Source organism: Hippoglossus stenolepis, chromosome 5, assembly GCF_022539355.2.
Source record: "Hippoglossus stenolepis isolate QCI-W04-F060 chromosome 5, HSTE1.2, whole genome shotgun sequence".
Classification (NCBI taxonomy): domain Eukaryota; kingdom Metazoa; phylum Chordata; class Actinopteri; order Pleuronectiformes; family Pleuronectidae; genus Hippoglossus; species Hippoglossus stenolepis.
In genome coordinates, this window is record NC_061487.1 from 28,690,623 (window position 1) to 28,713,122 (window position 22,500).

A 22,500-nucleotide genomic window follows, 5' to 3' on the forward strand; every position below is an offset into this window, starting at 1 on the left:
TTGATCTCTGCAGGCGGATGTATTGTCTCTGCAGGTGGATGACTGACTCTGCAGGTGGATGTATTGACTCTCTCTAGGTGGATGTATTGACTCTCTGCAGGCGGATGTATTGACTCTCTGCAGGCGGATGTATTGACTCTCTGCAGGTGGATGTATTGACTCTCTGCAGGTGGATGTATTGACTCTCTCTAGGTGGATGTATTGACTCTCGGTGACTAGCGGATGTTTGACTCTCTGCAGGTGGATGTATTGACTCTCTGCAGGCGGATGATTGACTTCTTCAGGTGGATGTATTGACTCTCTGCAGGTGGATGTATTGACTCTCTCTAGGTGGATGTATTGACTCTCTGCAGGCGGATGTATTGACTCTCTGCAGGGGATGTATTGACTTCTGAGTTGACTCTCTGCAGGCGGATGTATTGACTCTCTGCAGGTGGATGTATTGACTCTCTGCAGGCGGATGTATTGACTCTCTGCAGGTGGATGTATTGACTCTCTCTAGGTGATTATTGACTCTTGCAGTTCTTAGGTGGATGTATTGACTCTCTGCACGGTTGTCTTCAGGGATGTGACTCTGCAGGATGTATTGACCTCTTAGGTGGATGTATTGACTCTCTGCAGGCGGATGTATTGACTCTCTGCAGGCGGATGTATTGACTCTCTGCAGCTGGATGTATTGACTCTCTGCAGGCGGATGTATTGACTCACTGTAGGTGTTGACGAGGGCGTGGATGACGTGCTGGTGGCCGTGGATGGAGGCGAGGTGCAGCGCTGTGTAACCCTGTGAATAAAATGTTGTAAAGATATTTTCAGTCACACTGCAGGTGGCTGTATTGACTCACTGCACATTAATTAACTGGATCATGTGAAGTTTTTAAATCTCTGATGTTTTGGTTCCTTTTAAAGTGACTTTGTTTAAGATCAGTTTGTTGCAATGATTTCAGAAAAGTTTAAAAGATTTAAAAACTTCAAACTGGATAAAAAGTCACTTTTGACTAAACACCGACACGTGCACAAAGAGGATATGACGCCACCAACAGGCGACAGAATGAAACGCAGCGTTACCTTCAATAAAACTACAGATTTCTGCAGGTTTGAAAAAAAGTCAAACATAAAGATCAGGTCTGGATGACTTTTGATAGTTTAATGAGGAAGTGAAGAATTCATCTCAGATCATCAAATGAAACCAAAGAAGAAGAGACAGACGTGTCTGTCGACCTCAATCTCAAGGATTCTTCTTCTTTGGTTTCTCTGCCTGAAACATCTGTGTCCATCATCTTGTCTCCTCGTGGTTTCCTGGAGGTTCGTTCACATTAACACAGTCGAGTCCCAGCGGATCAGCTGTCCGTCATCCTGTCAGTGACAGACGCTCACGTCTGCAGCTTAATGACAGACGCAGCTGATTAACAGGTCTGTAGTTTAAAGAACATCATCGTGACTTTAAATGGGCCCTGGAGGCTTTGATGTGGAGAACAAACACACTGTCACATTCGTCCACGTGAGACGCACATGTAGCGATTCCGTCTCAGTCAGTGCGTCAGGACGCCGCCGTGTGTGAAGAAGCTCCTGTATGTGATGTCATCACTTTGGGCTAAACGCTGACAATCATCAACATCAGCTCACAGCTGTGTTCACCACATTGTGACACTTTCTAAGGCTCATCGTCCAAGTACAGAGAAAGATGTCACACGTCGTCCACATGTCCTCTACAGGTCGTCCAAAGGTCATCTACAGGTCGTCCAAAGGTCGTCCAAAGGTCGTCCAAAGGTCGTCCACACATCGTGTACAGGTCGTACACACGTCATCTACAGGTCGTCGACAGGTCGTCCAAAGGTCGTCCAAAGGTCGTCCGCAGGTCGTCCACACATCGTGTACATGTCGTTTGGACACACGTCATCTACAGGTCGTCTACAGGTCGTCTACAGGTCGTCCACAGGTCGTCCACAGGTCGTCTACAGGTCGTCCAAAGGTCGTCCAAAGGTCGTCCAAAGGTCGTCCACACATCGTGTACAGGTCGTACACACGTCATCTACAGGTCGTCTACAGGTCGTCCAAAGGTCTTCCGCAGGTCGTCCACAGGTCGTCTACAGGTCGTCTACAGGTCGTCCACACATCGTGTACAGGTCGTACACACGTCATCTACATGTCGTCTACAGGTCGTCCAAAGGTCGTCCACAGGTCGTCTACAGGTCGTCCACACATCGTGTACAGGTCGTACACACGTCATCTACATGTCATCTACAGGTCGTCTACAGGTCGTCCACAGGTCGTCTACAGGTCGTGTACACGTCGTACACAGGTTGTACACACGTCGTCCACACGTCGTCCACTTGCGTCCACAGGTCGTCCACATGTCATCTACAGGTCGTCTACAGGTCGTCCAAAGGTCGTCCACATGTCGTCCACAGGTCGTCTACAGGTCGTGTACACGTCGTACACACGTCATCTTAAGGTCGTACACAGGTTGTCTTAAGGTCGTCCACACGTCATCTACAGGCCAAATGATTCAAACATTGACAACTTACCCCCTTCACAGGGACGCATGTGAGCAGAGGGGGACAGAGGGGGGGACAGTGAGGGTCAGAGGTCACAGATCTGACAGTGAAACACTGAATCTGAATGTGACTCTTTAACTCTTAACACTCACATGCTGATGTGACGATGAGAAACAAACAATGAAAAAGACGAGAAACAGAAAAACATTTAGACACAAACAAAAGATTCTAAATTAAAAGCATTATATTTATATACATTACATTTCATTGAGCTGACACTTTTATCCAGAGCGACTCACAATCAGTGCATCAACCACGAGGAACAAACAGAACAACAAGAATAGAGAAAGAACAATTTCTTCAGGAAAGACAAACTACAAAGTTCTATAAGTAAGTGACATGTAAGTGCTACTAAATTGTTAGTTCAAACTTTTATTCAAGGTATAATCGGAAGAGGAAGAGGATAATTATCTTTAATTAAACTGCGTTAGGGGAATCTTTTCTTCTGTGTTTTCATTGTTAGTCTTTGCAATAAAATAAAAATGTTCTGATGAGTATTTAAACGAAGTCGCTGACCTGAAGTGATCGTATGGATTATTGATTTTGGATTGACTGACGCTCTTGTTATCAGAGCCATTAACTCCTAAATGATTAGAGACTAAACGTTCATTTTCTAATTAAGGAGGCAATAAGTGATTTGTCTGTTTTGCTTTGCTCAGCTGGAGCTTAACTATGATCTAATTATTGTTATGAACATTATATACACACACCTTACCCTAACCCAACCCTAATGTGTTAACCCTCCAACAGTCCATTAAGTGAGGGCCAGCCAAAATGTCCCCACAAAGAATCTGTACAAGAACAAACACACACACACGCCACTCACTGATCGGACGTTGACGTCGGCTCCGGAGCGAAGCATCATGTCCACGACCTCCTGACGACCCTGCTTCGCTGCCCAGTGAAGAGCAGTCTGAACCACACACACACACACACACACACACACACACACACACACACACACACACACACACACACGTTACCTGACAACACTCAACTCTGTTTCTTCTAGATCACAGACCGTACATAAACATGGACGACATGATGGCTCCCCAAAATGAAACCAATCGCCCCCTGGTTGCTGGTTGCAGTATATGTCATAAACCCCTCCTCCTCCATGTTAGCAGATGGGACATAACGTTCTAAATGGAGCCATAAACCACCAAGAAACAAACGTTAAAACATTCAGTTGATTTTGTTGTGAATGATTCAGACGATGAAAGTAGTGGTTCAAAAAAAAAATAATGTAAATTCTGTCCAAACTAATTATAAATTCAACCTTCAGTAAATAGACATAGAAAAATATAAATATTTCAAATGATGATCAGCTGAAAATGATAAATCATGAAACTAATTCGATGAAAGATCACTTATCATTTTAACTGTTACATCATCGTCTTTATTGGGTTTATTAGCAGGTGGCTACCAACGTCAAGGTGCCTCATCACCACCATCAAATCCAAATGAACTGTTAGTTAACAATTAGGTAAATCAAAGACAAGAGATAAGGACGTCTACTTCCTGATGGAAACACACCTGCACCTTCTAACAAGGTTTCAGAATTTTCTTGACGTGTGTAAATGTCCTCGTGTCCTCGTGTCCTCGTGTCCTCTCAACACTCATCGATTCCAGCACCAAGTTCTGATTCAACACGATCAGATGAGTGTCCTTGAATATGGCTCTTTAAGAGAATTAACTCCCACTGTGATTACTGTGTGTGTGTGTGTGTGTGTGTGTGTGTGTGTGTGTGTGTGTGTGTGTGTGTGTGTGTGTGTGTGTGTGTGTGTGTTTAACCTAATTAACCATGACTTCACTTCAGAGCAGGATTTTATTTAAATGAGCTGTAGCTTCTCTCAGAACACTGAACATTAGTTCTGAAGAAAATATTCTCACAGATTCAAGAAACGACGTCGTCATTGATTTAATAAAACTATTGATCATCTGCAGGTCAGTGATCAGCTCAATAGAATGACAACCCCCCCTACAGCTGATCAGATGATATTCCATCCTACAAAAATATTACATTTTTTCATAACTTCATCTTATTTGCATCATTTCTATTAAATCACTGGTTGTGCTTTATACATACACATATTAGTAGTAGTAGTAATAGTGTAGCAGTAAGGAGAACACTAAAAAGACAGAAGGGCCCTTTACACCTCAACAGGGAAAGGAGGTGCGAGGGAGATGATGCACCTGTGAGCCAAAGGAGGATGGAAACTCAAACAAAGGCACATAGAAGACAACTGAGGAGTGAGAGTGACTGTAGGAAGGAGATCACAAAAAGATAAACTACTTTCTGGGAATTTGATCCAAGAACCAGCTGGATTTATTTCACAATCGTCCTGGACCGAGAGACAAACGAGCTGATCCCTGGAGCCTGATGGAGAAGATTGGACCTGGTCCCCTCTGTCCTGGTTGAACCATACAAGCTAAGTCTCCATTTTCAAACTCTCCTGGCTTCCCCGATTCCCTTTGCCTCGAGTGAGGAGCCCCTCAAAAACACATTTCCCTCACTTTTCACTTTCATGGACCCTAACTCCCCTCACCAACACACACCCCCCCCCCACACACACACACACACACACACACACACAATCACACACATCTTCAGAACTCGGACTACACTCTCAACGAACTCTCCTGAACACTTGTTTCATTTGTTTATTTAGTGGACAGATAATCTTCTTATTTGGAAATTAATTTGTTTTCTATTGATGATTTGATATTTTGGTGAAAATGAGTTCTTGATGTTTGTTTATTAATCATATGTCTTTGATTTGATTGTTATTTTGATTTGAATAATTGATTGAATATATAGATGAACAGAATTGTTTGTGATTTCTTTTCCTTTGATGGCTGTTGTGTTTAGGTTAACAAGCTTTTAAGCTAACATAGCTCCTTTACCGTGAAATAGTTTAATAAATGGACAGGTGAAGAAGCCCTGTCTGGCGCCCAACTCTTTTTGGTTGATGGTTTTGAAAACCTACGCTACAATAGTAGTAGTAGTATACACAAGTATCCGTCTGACAATCAGAGACAGTCAGACAAGAATCTGTTATGTCTCTAACAGCAGTTGCTGGTTGAAAACCATAGCTTGGCTCATCGGCACTAAAAGCACAAACACAGAGAGAAAAACGGAGTGAACTTACAAACTGGACGAGTTCCGAGGAGCGAGAAACAAACAGAAGACGACAGAAACGTGAGACACACACACACACCAGTAATAATCTCCGCTCACACTAACACACCTGAAAATAACATCACGTCATGTGGTGTAAACAGGAAGTAGATTGTCTACTCTACTGAGTTACAGAAGATACTCGAGGAACAGTGATGGTGAATAGCGAGAGCAGACATTTCATTTCGGTGAAAACTGTCAACGACCACGAGCCACAAACGCTGCGTGTGACACGTTTTCAGACATGACGGACACATGTCTGTCTCGGCAGGAAGCCTTCGTCCTGTGACACGTTCAGGAGGGAGAACCAGCAGTGACACAAACCGTCCACTGCCGGCCGACCGTCGTGTGCCGGGCATCTGTCGGCTGTTTGTGGTGACGGGCGGGAGTTAGCACAACGTGCGTGAAAGCAGCAGGACAAAGAACATCAAACAGGCGTAAACTACACACGTTACACTTGAAGTGAATCATGAAAAGAAGATAAAGAGTGTGGAGCGGAGCGAGGGTCAAACCACTGATGGCAGCGAAGGGGGGACACAACAGGCATATGGACAGGTCTTTATTCTCGCTCTATGGGGGGGGGTCCTTCACAGAAGCTCCAGAAGAAGAAACTTATGTGGAACTCGACTTCTGACACAACCAGGACGTTTCAAACAGTCGCAACATATGTTGGAAACACGCTGAAGAATCTTTGACTCAATGGAGACGAGTCAAAACTAAATAAATCTGACGTTCAGTGAACACAGCACAGAGGAGGAGCAGCAGGAGGAGGAGGAGGAGCAGCAGGAGGAGGAGGAGCAGGAGGAGGAGGAGGAGGAGCAGCAGGAGGAGGCAGCAGGAGGAGGAGGAGGAGGAGCAGCAGGAAGAGGAGGAGGAGGAGCAGGAGGAGGAGGAGGAGGAGCAGCAGGAGGAGGAGGAGCAGCAGGAGGAGGAGGAGAGGAGCAGCAGGAGGAGGAGCAGCAGCAGCAGGAGGAGGAGGAGCAGCAGGAGGAGGAGGAGGAGGAGCAGGAGGAGGAGCACAGCAGGAGGAGGAGGAGCAGGAGGAGGAGGAGGAGCAGCAGGAGGAGGAGCAGCAGGAGGAGGAGGAGCAGCAGGAGAGGAGGAGGAGCAGCAGGAGGAGGAGCAGCAGCAGGAGGAGGAGGAGCAGGAGGTAATGGCGGCAGAAAGTGAGGAGAAAACATCTTGAGAATATATTTTTAAATGTAGGAACTCAACCGAACAGCTAACGTAACACGTGAACATTTTTCGTCCATTTCTCTGTTGCTAGGCGACGGCTGTAACGGTGGGACAAGCTGGTGACGCAATAGTTAGACCAGACCGTCTCATTTCGATTCGGCCGGCGCCGTGTGGCCGTTGGAGGATGTAGCCGACGGCGGCGTAGATCAGGTCCTCCACAGGATGCAGCCGCTGAATAGAGACACAGCTGTTATCACACCAAGCTCTACTTCCTGTTTCTACTTCCTGCCCCCCCACACACACACACACACTTTGTGGTTGTTAATGACTCACCCCCTTCATGTGCGATGAGGTTCATGTCACACAGGACGTCACCAGGAGGAAGCCAACAGAGGACGTACATGTGAACACGTTACCATGAAACACGTCAACAACATCAAAACACACGTGTGGAAACTGTGACATCATGAAAACATGGAATTCTGTTCACATCACTTCATGATTGTCATACATTTTATGATTTGATAAAAGCAGCTGCTGGTGTTCATTGGTTGATTTCAGGCGCCTCGATGACATCACTGTTGTCACCCTAAACATTTTGACGTCTGAATAAAACCCCTTGGTTTTGTTCTTCTGTGAATTTCTGTTTGACATAGTTTTTAGTTTTTATAAATCTTCCCCAGCGACACCTAGTGGCTGAATGTATGTTTTTGTGTCCTCACTTGGACTCAAAGATGAACTGAATAGATTCAGAGGTCAAAGGTCACAGTGACCTCAAACTGCTCTGGTTGGTGAAGACAAACAAGCACAAGGAGGCGATGGTTTTAAAAAGGAAGCTGTTCACTCATCCATTTTAATTTTAGGTGTAAAGTCTTATTATTAAGTGTCCTGTTATGGCAGCCATGGTTTATCTGCCCCATTGCCCGATGGGATTTCTCTTCGTCATCTTCATCATCTTCAGCGTCTGTCTGCAGCTTCAGATTTAAACTAATAGGATCGTTACCCCCCCCCGTCTCCTCTGTTCATCTCAACCAGCAGATTACTGACTTGTTTACTGCTCTGATGCCGTGTTTCGAGTTTCAGTGACCGAGACTTAGCACGGAGCTGATAAACAAGAGGAGGCAGATTTATCTCTCATTGTTACTTCGGTGTAAGAACTTTTCACTTGTTGATGTTTGTAACTGTTCATGGTGAAGAGATGATGAGATACTCACTGTGATGAAGTCCTGACGAGAGCAGAGAAGAAGAACAAGTTTCATTCATCATTTAAAACATGGATAAGTTCCTCCTCTCTGATTGGCTGACAGCTCTGATTGGTTACAGGAACATTTGATTGGTTCCTCTGTGTCAGTTGTTGTGAACGTTGTGTTACTGTAGTTTCCTGTGTGATGAAGACGCTCTGTGTCGTTACCTTCTTCACCACGAGGCCGGGCTCCTGAGCGAGCAGCTGCTGCTGAGCCGCCATGTTTCCCAGAGCTGAGCTCCTCAACCAGGCCTTCTCCAGAGGGTCCAGCTGCACCCTGTGGAACAGAGACTGGAGAACCCAGGGGAACCGTTACTGACAGAACAGCATTTACATTACATTTCATTTAGCTGACGCTTTTATCCACAGCGACGTACAATAAGTGCATCAACCATGAGGGAACAAACCCAGAACAGCAAGAATCAAGCTGATTGGCCGATGCAGAGCGACGTGGACGGGCTGGGCTGTGAGGTTGGACCATGTCCTGGATGTAGACTGGACCTGATCCGGTCACAGCACGGTACCAAGTACTAGTGTTTTAAAGTGGACGCGGCATCTTTTCTACACATCAATAAACCACTGACATCACGTCACATCAGAGAGTTCCACAGTGACACATGTAAAATGTCCTTTGGTCTCCTGAAAGGTGCTTAATTAATTCAAGTTATTATTATTATTATTATTATTATTATTATTATTATTATTATTATTATTATTAGTGCTGTCTCTACTTCCTGTGATTGGTCCAAAAGTCCAAACAATCCAACAAAGTGTTTTCACTCTGGAACAGAACCAGGTTCAGTTTGATCCAGAGTTTGATCCACAGTGAGTATAACAAAATAAACACACACAGATTAGTAAAAGTGTTAGTGTGTACTTACTGTGACGGAGGAGGCTGTCACACTCCTGGTGTCGTCGTCTTCACTCTGCAACACAAAAACATGACAATTATCGACATTGATGCTGAACCTGCAGCTGTTTCAAAGTAATAGAGTACATTTATAGTAGAGTAAATTCTAATCATCAGGGAAACAATCCACTGCATAAACAGCACAGATACACGGTCTAGTCCAGAAACCATAGAACCACCTGTAGCACCTGATCTATATCTGGACCTCTTTTCTTCAGTTGATCTCCTGAACCGACGTCACTAGTTTCATCATCTAAACCAACAACTTGTCTTTTAGACTCTGTCCCAACTGGACCTTTTAAGGAAGTTCTCCCCCTAATTGACAGTTTCATGATAAATCAGATTAATATGTCTTTGTTAACCGGCTGCGTACCACAAGCTTTTAAAGTAGCTGTAATTAAACCTCTGCTTCAAAAGCCCACTCTGGATCCAGATGTTTTAGCTGATTAGACCCAAATCAATATGACCCATATGTTAACAGTTACTAACGACCTTTTCATGTCCTCAGATAATGGACTTGTCTCTTACTGGTCCTGTTGGATCTTAGTGCAGCATCTGACCCCACAGATCATAAGATCCTGTGACAGAGACTGGAGCAACATGTCGGGATCAAAGGAACATCAGACTGGTTTAAATCATATTTATCACATAGATTTCAGTTTGTTCATGTGAACACTGACTCCTCCATGCACACACAAGTTAGTCATGGAGTTCCACAGGGTTCTGTCCTTGGACCGATGCTCTTCAGCTTATATCTGCTCCCTTTAGGCAACATCATCAGAAAGCACCTCGTACACTTCCACTGTTACGCAGACGACACCCAGCAGTACATATATGAAGAACATCAATCTAAGATGTTATCAAACCCTGATGACAGAAACGTTGTTGAGGTTTACAAAGAATTTTAAGAAAATAAACAAATATTTACATAAATATTAATTTAAATGTTCATCTTTTCTACATTGTTTATTCTGTAAAATTAAACTTTGTCAAACAAACAAACACTGAACCTGATAAAGTTCCCGAAATGTTCCTGACGTGTCCTGGAGGATATAAAATGTCAGAGTGAGTCCATGTGAGGAGACAGCAGGACAATGTGTGGAAGCTTCTCAGAGAGCGAGTGGACGTGTTGATGAGGTTTCTAACACGTGACGGACGTGAAACTGGAAGAACACAAACATCTCAGGATGAAGAAGAGGAGCCGTACACGTAGAAGACGAAGACGTCAACTTGGAAACACGAGGAGATTCCAGATCTTTTGGTGATGAGGGCCGACGCCGGTGTGGATGAGCTGTAAACAACAACACTGATCTTTGTCCCGCCTCCTGCTGCTCTACAGGCTCCGCCCCTCGCCTGGATGTTCCCCACATGTTCCTGTTGTTTATTCTTGATAAAATGTATTTCTCAGTATACTATGATTTTTCTTTAACAGCTGATTCTGAGTTTTTCTCATAGCGCCTCACGTTTGAAAGTGGATAAAATAACCTAAAATAACAACGTGCAGTACGAATCATCTTTGAGTTGTTGTGTAATTGTTGCAGTGTGAGTCCTTGCAGACACACAGTGAACCTCCCTGAAGGAGGAGTAAGGGGTAAAATCTAACGAATCCATTAAATCCCTAAAAAGACTCAAACACACTTCAGAGAGGACGAGGCAGCTTTCATCTTTATTTACTGTCTGTTGTTAGCGCAGCAGATTGGAGAGGTCTCCTCTTAACGTGTTAATGAGCATCGGCCCATTGTGGGATTTATTCTTTCATTCTCTCCATCGGATACATGAAGGAATCTCTTTCATGTCTCCTCTTCCTCTCTTCACCTGTTTTCTGTGTTTTCTCTTTAAACTGGAGAAGTTCAGTTCAGACACATTCGGATGTCTGAGGACTGAGAGGATTTTAAACTCGTCCAACAACGTCAGCCTCCTCCTGACGAGGAGCTCGTTATCATTTTATATCACATCAGAAGAAATAAAGGTTCAGTTAGTTCACACCTGTCTGTGAGAAGGAGGAGGAGCAGGAGGAGGAGGAGGAGCAGGAAGAAGAGGAGGGGGAGCATGTCGTTCTTTATGATACAGACTGTATGTGAGCAGGTGGGGGGGCAGGACATCCCGCTTCATGGACCAATCGGGCACAGGCTCCACCCACATGAACACACCTGAAAACATGGAAGAGGAAGAGGAGGAGACGACCCCCCCCCGTTGATTCGTTGTGGTGTTCCTGGTGTAATCATGACATGATGACATCATTCGTATTCGTCTGATCAGATGGACCTTGTTCGTACGCGGTTGGTAATAAAGTTTGATTGATTGATCTTTAATGTTCTGTTTGAATGACGACGCAGCTGGGGCGGGACCTCAGGGACCTGCTGGTGATGCAAGTAATGAAACATTCTGCTCACATTTACATATAAATTGAGATTTTACAACAACCATGTTTTCCTATTGAAATCAGGCTCTGTGTTAAAACGCTCATGTGATCTGTTCTCATTCACCGTCCTCGTTGTCAGAGCTCACCGGGGTCACCAGAGGTCAAGGGAATTATGATTACACTACAGCCTCGTCATTCGTTCATCGAGCTAACCCCGAGTGAGCCCCTGCTGGCCGACGATGAGACGAGATCACTTCACAGGAACAAGAATGTTTAGTTACGGGTTCATCTCAACGTTTTTTCCAGACGGGCTTGCTGTGACTTTGATAAATGTTTCTGGAGGTCGGACGAAGAAGATGGACGTCACGTCTGAACAATAACCCCGTTGACACCTGGTGTTAACGTCCAAACACACGTATATATTAGACACAGTAAAATATCTGGGTCAGGGATGATTTCTGTGATGAAGACGATGTTCCTCATCAGTGATGTAAACAGCCTTCTTTAAATCTGACTGTTCTAAATGACGAATGTGGTGCACTAACAGTGGAGCTAAAATAAAAAAGCTTAATCTGAATTTAGAATCTTTCTTTGTGGCCTGTAAAGAGGATTCTTTGTACAAATATTTGTGTCGATTAACTGATTGGACAAATATCATCATAACGACCTGAACAGCCTCGAACAGTCTCAACAATAATCTAATGATGTTGGCTGATGATTGTATTTATTTGTTTTATCTTATTTAGACATGGACCATTGAGCTCAGGTGTGAAACAGTGATAACAGCAGGACGAGCTGAAGACGAGTCCTGAATCTGGACACAGCTTCATCCATTTCAACGTCAGGCGTGATCGAACAAACGTGTGTGATCGGTTCATTAACACCAGGTGTGAACAGGGTCGTCCTCTGTGGAGGAGAGAGTGTTGTCCCACAACGCTCTGCAGCGGTTCAGTTAAAAACTACACTGCTGTAGTTTGATGAGAAACAGGAAAAAGAAAAATCTGCTGATTTATAATTAAATTGATATAAATCCTGTCGTCTGATCTAAAGAATATAAAAACATGAAAAGTTTTCACCGATGATGTGAGACAGGACGGACGTGTCTCACTCACCTTCCTGGAGATGGTCGTCTCGCTGCCTAGAGACACGGAGTCGCTGCGGAGCGACAGGAGGTCGCAGCAGGTCATGTCTCCTCCATCGCTGCTGGAGCTCAGATCGGTGAGCAGGTTCTCAGGGGCCACCTGGTGTGCAGGTCTCTCCGCTCTCTGAGGCTCTGATGGTGTCGGACTCACCGGGGTCCCAACCACGGCCCCTGGAGCTGGACACTGTGAAATGCACAGGAAACACATGGGTCGGCGCTGCAACTGAATATTATTTTCATCTATATTCATCAATACTAATGATGTATTAATATTAAGGATTTATTATTCACATCTAAGGGGGCGTATTCAAATATGTTTTAATTCAAAGTAAAAGCATGAGATTTTTCATCTGCATCCTCTCAGCTGCTCTGAGACGTGGTTCTCAAACCAGGGCTCAGGACCCCTGAGGGGGGGCAGACGGAAAAGAGCTGAAGCCGTTTTCACACTTGAACTGTGTAAAATGTTGTCTGGTCGTGTTGTGTAGTTGGTGTTTGTGAAGCAGCAGCAGGTTGTTTCTGGACATGTTGTGTAGTCAGTGTTTGTGAAGCAGCAGCAGCAGGTTGTCGGGTCCGACTCGTTCAAACAGGAACAAGTGGGGAACATCAGGCGAGGGGCGGAGCCTGTAGAGCAGCAGGAGGCGGAGCCTGTAGAGCAGCAGGAGGCGGGGCATGACGTATAAACTCTGCTGTGGAAAGATCAGTGTTGTTGTTTACAGCTCATCCACACCGGCGTCGGCCCTCATCACCAAAAGATCTGGAACCTCCTCGTGTTTCCAAGTGGACGTCTTCGTCTTCTACGTGTACGGCTCCTCTTCTTCATCCTGAGATGTTTGTGTTCTTCCAGTTTCACGTCCGTCACGTGTTAGAAACCTCATCAACACGTCCACTCGCTCTCTGGGAAGCTTCAGGACATTGTCCTGCTGTGTCCTCACATGGACTCACTCTGACACTTGTTCTCACATACAGAACCTCCAGAACATGTCAGGAACATATGTGTGGTTCAGTTCAGGTCTGAAAACATGAGACTTAAAAGTACAAACATTCGAGCATGAATTTATTTCCACATGTGAGTTTGATGAAGTTGGACATCTCTGATGTTTCCGTCGTTGGGACATGAACGTCCAGCTCTCGACTCCAGTCTGCGCTTGTGTCCCTCACACAGCAGCATTAGCATATAACAGAGTGTTTACACGACACAAAATGTCCGTCTGCCTGAAAGTGGCGTTCATCTTCACTCGCCGCTCGGAGCGAGAGAATGAGCTGCCTCGGCCTGTTGAGTACAATTAGGCCTCAGTCGGCAACAGACTTCAGCAGCAGCAGTTTAACATCTCACAGAGACACAGTTGTCCTTTAACTGTTCAGGACGGGCTTCCCAGGAGAGCTAATTACTGCCACACACACACACACACAGTAAATATTAACGACAGAGATTTACAGGTTCCTGGTTCAGAATGAATCTTCACACAGAGCGTCACGTTTACAGCGTGTTCAGAGCAGCGTGTTGTTTCACAGTAAAACCCACTGACGTACACACTATGAGACAAATATTCAATCTGTGGACAAACACATCGATAGTGTTTAAAATATAACACTTAGATTCACAATGTGATTTCATTTTTTTATATATGTTCAAACTTTTGAAAATAAAAGCAGCTTAACTGATCAGCTCCTGTTCCTTCAAAATAAAAGCAGCTGAAGCAGATGTGATGTCTGTGTTCATGTGTCATGTGTCCTGTGTCCTGTGTCCTGTGTCATGTGTCATGTGTCCTGTGTCCTGTGTCCTGTGTCATGTGTCCTGTGTCCTGTGTCCTGTGTCATGTGTCATGTGTCCTGTGTCCTGTGTCCTGTGTCCTGTGTCCTGTGTCATGTGTCCTGTGTCCTGTGTCCTGTGTCATGTGTCCTGTGTCATGTGTCATGTGTCCTGTGTCCTGTGTCCTGTGTCCTGTGTCATGTGTCCTGTGTCCTGTGTCCTGTGTCATGTGTCCTGTGTCCTGTGTCCTGTGTCCTGTGTCATGTGTCCTGTGTCCTGTGTCCTGTGTCCTGTGTCATGTGTCTGTGTCCTGTGTCCTGTGTCTGTGTCTGCTGTGTCATTGTGTCATGTGTCCTGTGTCATGTGTCCTGTGTTTGTGTCCTGTGTCCTGTGTCCTGTGTCATGTGTCTTGTGTCCTGTGTCATGTGTCCTGTGTCCTGTGTCCTGTGTCCTGTGTCATGTGTCCTGTGTCCTGTGTCATGTGTCCTGTGTCCTGTGTCCTGTATGTGCTAGGGAACAACAGTTCATGTGAAAGTTGTCAGTCGAAGCCGATTCCTCCATTTTCAATGGGTGTTTTTTCACTTTTTGAGTGTGTGTGATTAATAAAACAATTATTACAGATTTTAAATGTTTGACTCAGTTTGACTCAGTTTGACTCAGAGCTGCTGATTGGAGCTAATTTCTTAAATCATTTCTCAGAATATGAAACAGAAACTGCTCTTTAGGAGTTGCTATTATTAACAGTTTGTTTGTCATCATATGAGACTGTGTGTGTGTCTTATTATAATTCAAATTACTTCCTGTATCTGAGCATCTGATTAAATAACAGCAGGACCAGAACCAGGACCAGAACCAAGTCCAGAACCAGGTCTGCAGCTGTTGGGGGCTGTGGGGGTCCGGGGCCTCACACCACAGTGACTTTATTGGAAACCCGACAGATTCAGTTCTCAATTAATCAATTACACTGATTATTGATTATTAATTAAGAATAATTGTTTCATCTGTATAATTAAAAAACATTGAGAATGAAACCAGGCAGATTTTTCTTATTGATGACACAAAGTCAAACTATTGCTCTGATTATTGACAGAAACGTCGTGAAGGAAGACGAGAGAAGAAGCGGAGACGCTGTTGGTCCTGGATGTGGCAGCAGATCTGAATTCATCTTCGTCTCAGAGGTTTGAAATAAGAAGATGAAGAAGAGAAGCTGTCACAGCGTCCGGCTCTGAACCTGATCACACAGCGTTTAAACAAAGAACATGAATATACATGAGACCCTCATCTTCACTTCCCATCATGCTCTGCTCTCACCTCCTCTGCCTGAGTGACAACCAGCGCCGGGACGCTGCCACGTGCCCCCCCGGCTCCGTCCTGATTGGCTGCTGCAGTTGTCAGGTCACGGTGTGAGTGATGGACGACCTGATGCTCGGCGTCCTGACCTGAAGCTTCATGTAAACACAGGGAGGAGGGGGGGTTAGACTTTCTGATTCAAGACTCTAGAGGGCGCCACTTGTGATACGACTCCACGTGGGAGGGTTCCTGTAGAGGCCACCACGGAGCTCCGAAGAGCATAGAGCGTGGATCGCCCCCTGGTGGTTGGCTGCAGTACAGGTCATAAACCAAAAAGATTTGTTGTTTAATGTACGTTTGTACAGAAACAGACTTTTATCGCTTCAGTTTAAAACATCAGTTACTTCTCACCTCTGTTAGGATCTGATCCCGACCGACCCAGGAGGTCGACTGGACTCAGGTCGGACTCAGTTAAACGTCCTCCACCCTCTGGACCATCGTGGACATCAGATGAATCCTGGTCGTCAGGTGAATCTGGACGACGTTCTGTCTGACCTTTGACCTCCAGATCACAGCGAGGATTCAGTTGCTCCTGGAGCTTTGTCAGACTCTCATGGTTCTGGTTTGGTTGATCCTGGGACACTAGGTCCAGTCCTGGGTCTGGATTTGAATCCTGCTCGTCTTGTGTCACGTCAGAGCGCAGGAGGTCAAAGTTCACTGGAGACTGGAAATCTTCCTCCATTGTCCTGAGAGTCTTCGACTGTCGACGAGAGTTTGACTCTGGAATGAAAATGAGAAGAGAAAATTTTATATGAAAAAATATAATATATATATCTCATCTTTGTGAGAGGTTTAAGAAACGAGAATAAAAAGTTCAGACGACATCTGAGAGTCTGAAGCTTCATGTGTTTGATCCATAGTTTCCTTTGATCTGGTTACTTTTGGTTCACATTGTAATTTAGGGACTAAAGAGTTCTGTCTGACATACGTGCGTCCTGTCGTCATCACCTACGTGGGCGGAGTCTACCTATACTTGACTCTGATTGGTTTGTAGACGGCGTCTGACGTGGGCGTGTTGTCAGTTGGGGGGGGGTAGTCTTGAATGAATGAAGTGCTTCATCTGGTTGCCATGGTGACATCATGATGGTATTACTCCCAGCATCAGCACCTTCAGGCGCAGTAGTCAATAGTACTCCAGTACTCCAAAGTAATACAGTACTACACTACTCCATAGTACTACACTATTACAGTACTACAGTACTCCATAGTTTTACGGTACTACAGTACTACAGTACTCCACAGTACTCCACAGTAATACAATACTACAGTATTACAGTACTCCACAGTACTACACTACTCCATAGTACTACACTATTACAGTACTACAGTACTCCACAGTTTTACAGTACTACAGTACTACAGTACTCCACAGTAATACAATACTACAGTATTCCAGTACTCCACAGTACTCCACAGTTCTACAGTACTACAGTACTACAATGCTACAGTACTACAGTACTCAACAGTACCCCACAGTACTACAGTACTCCACTAATTCAAATGCACCAAATGAACGTCCTTGAGTTCAAACATTATATCGTCAGAGGTGAAGACTGCAGCTTCTTCTTCTTCTTCTTCTTCTTCTTCTTCTTCTTCTTCTTCTAATTCTAATTCTGTCTCTACTTCCTGTGATTGGTCCAAAAGTCCAAACTATCCAACAAAGTGTTTTCACTGCAAACCAACAGAACCAGGTTCAGTTTGATCCAGACCCAGAACTCCTCTTCTGCTCTGAGGAACCTTTCACACCTGTTCATCAATCAAAGGGAATCAAAATAAATGAGAACTATATCAGGAGCCAGTAGGTGGCGCTGAGTCTCCAGTCAGGTGTCATTGCACCACTGCAGAAGAGACGTCATTAAAAGAGTCAAAGGTCAAAAGAAGGAAAACCATGATGACAGAACCCCATCTGAACGCCATCTCCTCATTGGTCGACATGTTTCCCCGCTCCTGGAGCATCATTTACTCACTGAATCACGTTCAACTTTTTAACGTTTACGCGTCAACAAGAGGAAGCATATTGAATCATTTTTCATCTTACAATATTGAGTTCATGTAAAAACACACACGTTCACATGTTAAATAAATCAAAGTGATTGATGGATCAGCTGATTGATAACGAAGGTTCACGTGTGCTCAGTCTCTTCATCTTCAACACATGAATCCCAGAGGTGGTAATTACGTTTGAGCTCAGATAACAGGAGCTGCTGCTCACGCTCATAACAACTGATAACCACCGTGTTAATGAATCTGTAAATGGCCGCGGGCGCAGATCATTTATGAGGGAAAACAAACAAGTTCTTCTTTCATGTGAAAATCTTTGGAGTCAGGACCACGGAGAATATGACGGGAAACACATCTGGATTTCCCTCAATACTCCCCTTGTACATTCTGATAAAACAACCCGGTGTCATTTCAGGGGGTCGTCGGGTCTCGACCGGGCAGGGGTGGAGGATCAGAGCAGGGTGGAGGATCAGGGCAGGGTGGAGGATCAGAGCAGGGAGGAGGATCAGGCAGGTGGAGGATCAGGGCAGGGTGGAGGATCGGAGCAGGGTGGAGGATCAGGGCAGGGTGGAGGATCAGGGCAGGGTGGAGGATCAGAGCAGGGTGGAGGATCAGAGCAGGGTGGAGGATCAGGGCAGGGGGGAGGATCAGGGCAGGGTGGAGGATCAGGGCAGGGTGGAGGATCAGAGCAGGGTGGAGGATCAGCAGGGTGGAGGATCAGAGCAGGTGGAGGATCAGGGCAGGGTGGAGGATCAGGGCAGGGTGGAGGATCAGAGCAGGGTGGAGGATCAGAGCAGGGTGGAGGATCAGGGCAGGTGGAGGATCAGGGCAGGGTGGAGGATCAGACACAGAGACACACACAGAGAGACACACAGACACACACAGAGACACACACAGAGAGACACACACACACACACAGAGACACACACACACACACACACAGAGACACACAGACACACACACACATACACACACACACAGAGACACACAGAGACACACACACACACACATACACACACACACAGAGACACACAGAGACACACACACACAGAGACACACAGAGACACACACACACACACAGAGACACACACATACACACACACACACACACACAGACACACACAGAGAGACACACACACAGAGACACACACACACACAGAGACACACACAGAGACACACACACACACACACAGAGACACACACACACACAGAGACACACACACACACACACACACACACACACACACACACACACACACACACAGACAGACACAGACACACAGACACACACAGACACACACACACAGAGACACACACACACACAGAGACACACAGACACACACACACACACACACACACAGAGACACACACACACACACACACACACACACACATACATACACACACAGACACACACACACACACACAGACACACACAGACACACACACACACACACAGAGAGAGACACACACACACACACTTCCCTCAAAGCATCATGGGAACTGTAGTCCCGGTCCTAACAGGGATTAGCTTGTGGTTTTATATAATGGTAACGCTGATTATTGTTGTTGTAAATGATCGTAAAGTGATTTTTAAAATGGTTTTCTGAAGATTTTTAATTCAAAATATAATCAAGTAAAAATGTCCCACATTAGCGACAAATGAAACTAAACAGAGGTTTGATCGCTCAGACGAGCAGCTCGGCCTGAGACCTGCAGGCCACCGGACTCTGCTCTTACCTGGAAACCTGGAAATCAGTAAATCCCAGAGCCTCGTCTGGAACCCCCCCGACTGCTTCAGCCAGAGACGATTGACAGGCTGAGTCCAGGGAGCAGAGGGCGACGCCCCTTTCCCTGAGTCCGGCTGGGAGGAGCCTCCAGTCACAACCTGTTATTTTTAACACACTAATCAGATTAAACACTGAGCTCACGCACCTCAGCAGCTGATTGGACGAGGCTCGTCATGTGACTCAGGTGAGAATCAATCAGACTGAAACTTCATCTTTTCACAAACAGAAGATTCAAAATGTCAGATGATTTTCAGAATCAGCTGTTTGAAGCAAATTCAGAGACATCATCAGTTTTATTGTTTTAAACATCAAGTGAGTTTCCTGTTGGTTTGGTCTTCAGCTGGATCTTCAGAGGGAAGTTCACCACGTTTCTCTACAACTTTAATAACTTAGAGAAGATTTATTATATTTCATATTTATGGAACCCAACCCCAAGGGTTAGGGTTAGGGACCCATGTACCTAACCCAAGAAAAGAGACCACATGTCTCCTGTGTTAGCTTCGCTACACCGGCTTCCGGTTAAATCTAGAATAGAATTTAAAATTCAAGGCCCTTAATAACATGGCACCATTATACCTCAAAGAGCTGAAAGCACCTGATCACCACTAGAGCCCTGAGCTCCCAGAATTCAGGCTGTCATTTATAAAGTCTCTAAAGTAGAGGAGGAGCCAGAGCTTCAGCATCAAGCTCCTCTCCTGTGGAATCATCTCAGCTTCAGTTCTGGAGGCAGACTCCCTCTGTACGTTGAAGATTCAAACCTTCCTTTACGATAAAGCTTATAGTTAGAGCCGGTCCAGGTTTGTCTTGGACCTGATCTTAGTTCTGCTGCTATAGGTCTAGAAGGTCGGGGGACACATGACACACGGAGCTTCTCTTCCCAGCTTCTCCTTCCTCTTCTCCATCCTTATCACATCAAATAAACTAATATCTCATCAATACATGTTACTGACTTCACTTCTTCCCCGGAGTCCCTTTGCCTTATCGTCCACAGATCCACATCGTGGATTATGATGGTGGATCGAGAATCAGAGATCGTGATCATGATGGTGGATCCTTTATCGTGTTGGATCCTGACCGTGGTGGATCCTGATCGTGGTGGATCCTGATCGTGGTGGATCCTGATCGTGGTGGATCGTGGTGGATCCTGACCGTGGTGGATCCTTGATCGTGTTGGATCCTGACCGTGGTGGATCCTTTATCGTGGTGGATCCTGATCGTGGTGGATCCTTTATCGTGTTGGATCCTGACCGTGGTGGATCCTTTATCGTGTTGGATCCTGACCGTGGTGGATCCTGATCGTGGTGGATCCTGATCGTGGTGGATCCTTTATCGTGTTGGATCCTGACCGTGGTGGATCCTGATCGTGGTGGATCCTTTATCGTGTTGGATCCTGACCGTGTTGGATCCTGATCGTGGTGGATCCTGAATCGTGTTGGATCCTGACCGTTGGATCCTGATCGTGGTGGATCCTGATCGTGGTGGATCCTGATCGTGGTGGATCCTGATCGTGGTGGATCCTGATCGTGGTGGATCCTGATCGTGGTGGATCCTGATCGTGGTGGATCCTGATCGTGGTGGATCCTGATCGTGGTGGATCCTGATCGTGGTGGATCCTGATCGTGGTGGATCCTGATCGTGGTGGATCCTGATCGTGGTGGATCCTGATCGTGGTGGATCCTGATCGTGGACTATGATTACAACAAGACTGCTTGATATATAATATGTCTCCTCAGATGACTCTTGTTGAGGTTAAGGACAGAGGACGTCTCACCTTGTTAAAGCCTCTGAGACAAACTGGGATTTGTGAATATGAGACTATACAAATATAATTTGATTGATTGAAGAACTGGAGAAACGATGATGTGAAGTTACTGTTCGCTCCTGCTCCTCCTCCTTCTCCTCCTCCTCTCTCTCTCTCTGGTGCTGGAGCTGGAAGAGCTGTGAGGAGTCATGAGGAGCTGTGAGGAGTCATGAGGAGCTGTGAGGAGTCGTGAGGAGCTGTGAGGAGCTGTGAGGAGTCGTGAGGAGCTGTGAGGAGTCGTGAGGAGCTGTGAGGAGCTGTGAGGAGTCATGAGGAGCTGTGAGGAGCTGTGAGGAGTCATGAGGAGCTGTGAGGAGTCATGAGGAGCTGTGAGGAGCTGTGAGGAGTCGTGAGGAGCTGTGAGGAGTCATGATGAGCTGTGAGGAGCTGTGAGGAGTCATGAGGAGCTTGAGTCATGTGGAGGAGCTGTGAGGAGTCATGAGGAGCTGTGAGGACGTGAGGCTGGAGGGCTGTGAGAGTCGGAGCTGTGAGGAGTCATGAGGAGCTGTGAGGGTCTGAGGAGCTGTGAGGAGGTGAGGAGCTGTGAGAGTCGTGAGGGGAGGAGCTGTGAGGAGTCATGAGGAGCTGTGAGGAGTCATGAGGAGCTGTGAGGAGGAGCTGTGAGGAGTCATGAGGAGCTGTGAGGAGCTGTGAGGAGTCATGAGGAGCTGTGAGGAGTCATGAGGAGCTGTGGGGCTTGAGAGTCATGAGGGCTGAGGTCGTGAGGAGCTGTGAGGAGTCATGAGGAGCTGTGAGGAGTCGTGAGGAGCTGTGAGGAGTCATGAGGAGCTGTGAGGAGCTGTGAGGAGTCATGAGGAGCTGTGAGGAGTCATGAGGGGCTGTGAGGAGTCATGAGGAGCTGTGGTATGAGGAGCTGTGAGGAGTCATGAGGAGCTGTGAGGGTGAGGAGCTGTGAGGAGTCATGAGGAGCTGTGAGGAGTCATGAGCTGTGAGGAGCTGTGAGGAGTCTGAGGAGCTGTGAGGGCTGTGAGGAGTCGTGAGGAGCTGTGAGGAGCTGTGAGGAGTCATGAGGAGCTGTGAGGAGTCATGAGGAGCTGTGAGGAGCTGTGGAGTCAGCTGTGAGGAGCTGTGAGGAGTCGTGAGGAGCTGTGAGGAGCTGTGAGGAGTCATGAGGAGCTGTGAGGAGTCATGAGGAGCTGTGAGGAGCTGTGAGGAGTCATGAGGAGCTGTGAGGAGCTGTGAGGAGTCGTGAGGAGCTGTGAGGAGTCATGAGGAGCTG

At 46.1% G+C, this 22,500-nt stretch overlaps 1 protein-coding gene across 1 annotated transcript in view; it reads right to left on the reverse strand.

The window, feature by feature from the left end:
- The window catches only part of LOC118109104 (ankyrin repeat domain-containing protein SOWAHC), a 22,564-nt gene extending 3,044 nt beyond the window's left edge, over window positions 1-19,520 (reverse strand). Inside the window, exons 1-12 of the mRNA XM_035155941.2 lie at window positions 19,408-19,520; window positions 16,020-16,394; window positions 15,630-15,763; window positions 12,540-12,752; window positions 9,037-9,081; window positions 8,324-8,446; window positions 8,127-8,138; window positions 5,708-5,710; window positions 3,382-3,468; window positions 2,648-2,650; window positions 2,526-2,528; window positions 709-781 (exon numbers count right to left, since the gene is read on the reverse strand). Coding sequence (XP_035011832.2) covers window positions 709-781; window positions 2,526-2,528; window positions 2,648-2,650; window positions 3,382-3,468; window positions 5,708-5,710; window positions 8,127-8,138; window positions 8,324-8,446; window positions 9,037-9,081; window positions 12,540-12,752; window positions 15,630-15,763; window positions 16,020-16,350 — 1,027 coding nt within the window. The 5' untranslated portion in view covers window positions 16,351-16,394; window positions 19,408-19,520. The remainder of the gene's footprint in view (window positions 1-708; window positions 782-2,525; window positions 2,529-2,647; window positions 2,651-3,381; window positions 3,469-5,707; window positions 5,711-8,126; window positions 8,139-8,323; window positions 8,447-9,036; window positions 9,082-12,539; window positions 12,753-15,629; window positions 15,764-16,019; window positions 16,395-19,407) is intronic.
- Window positions 19,521-22,500: the final 2,980 nt, after the last annotated feature.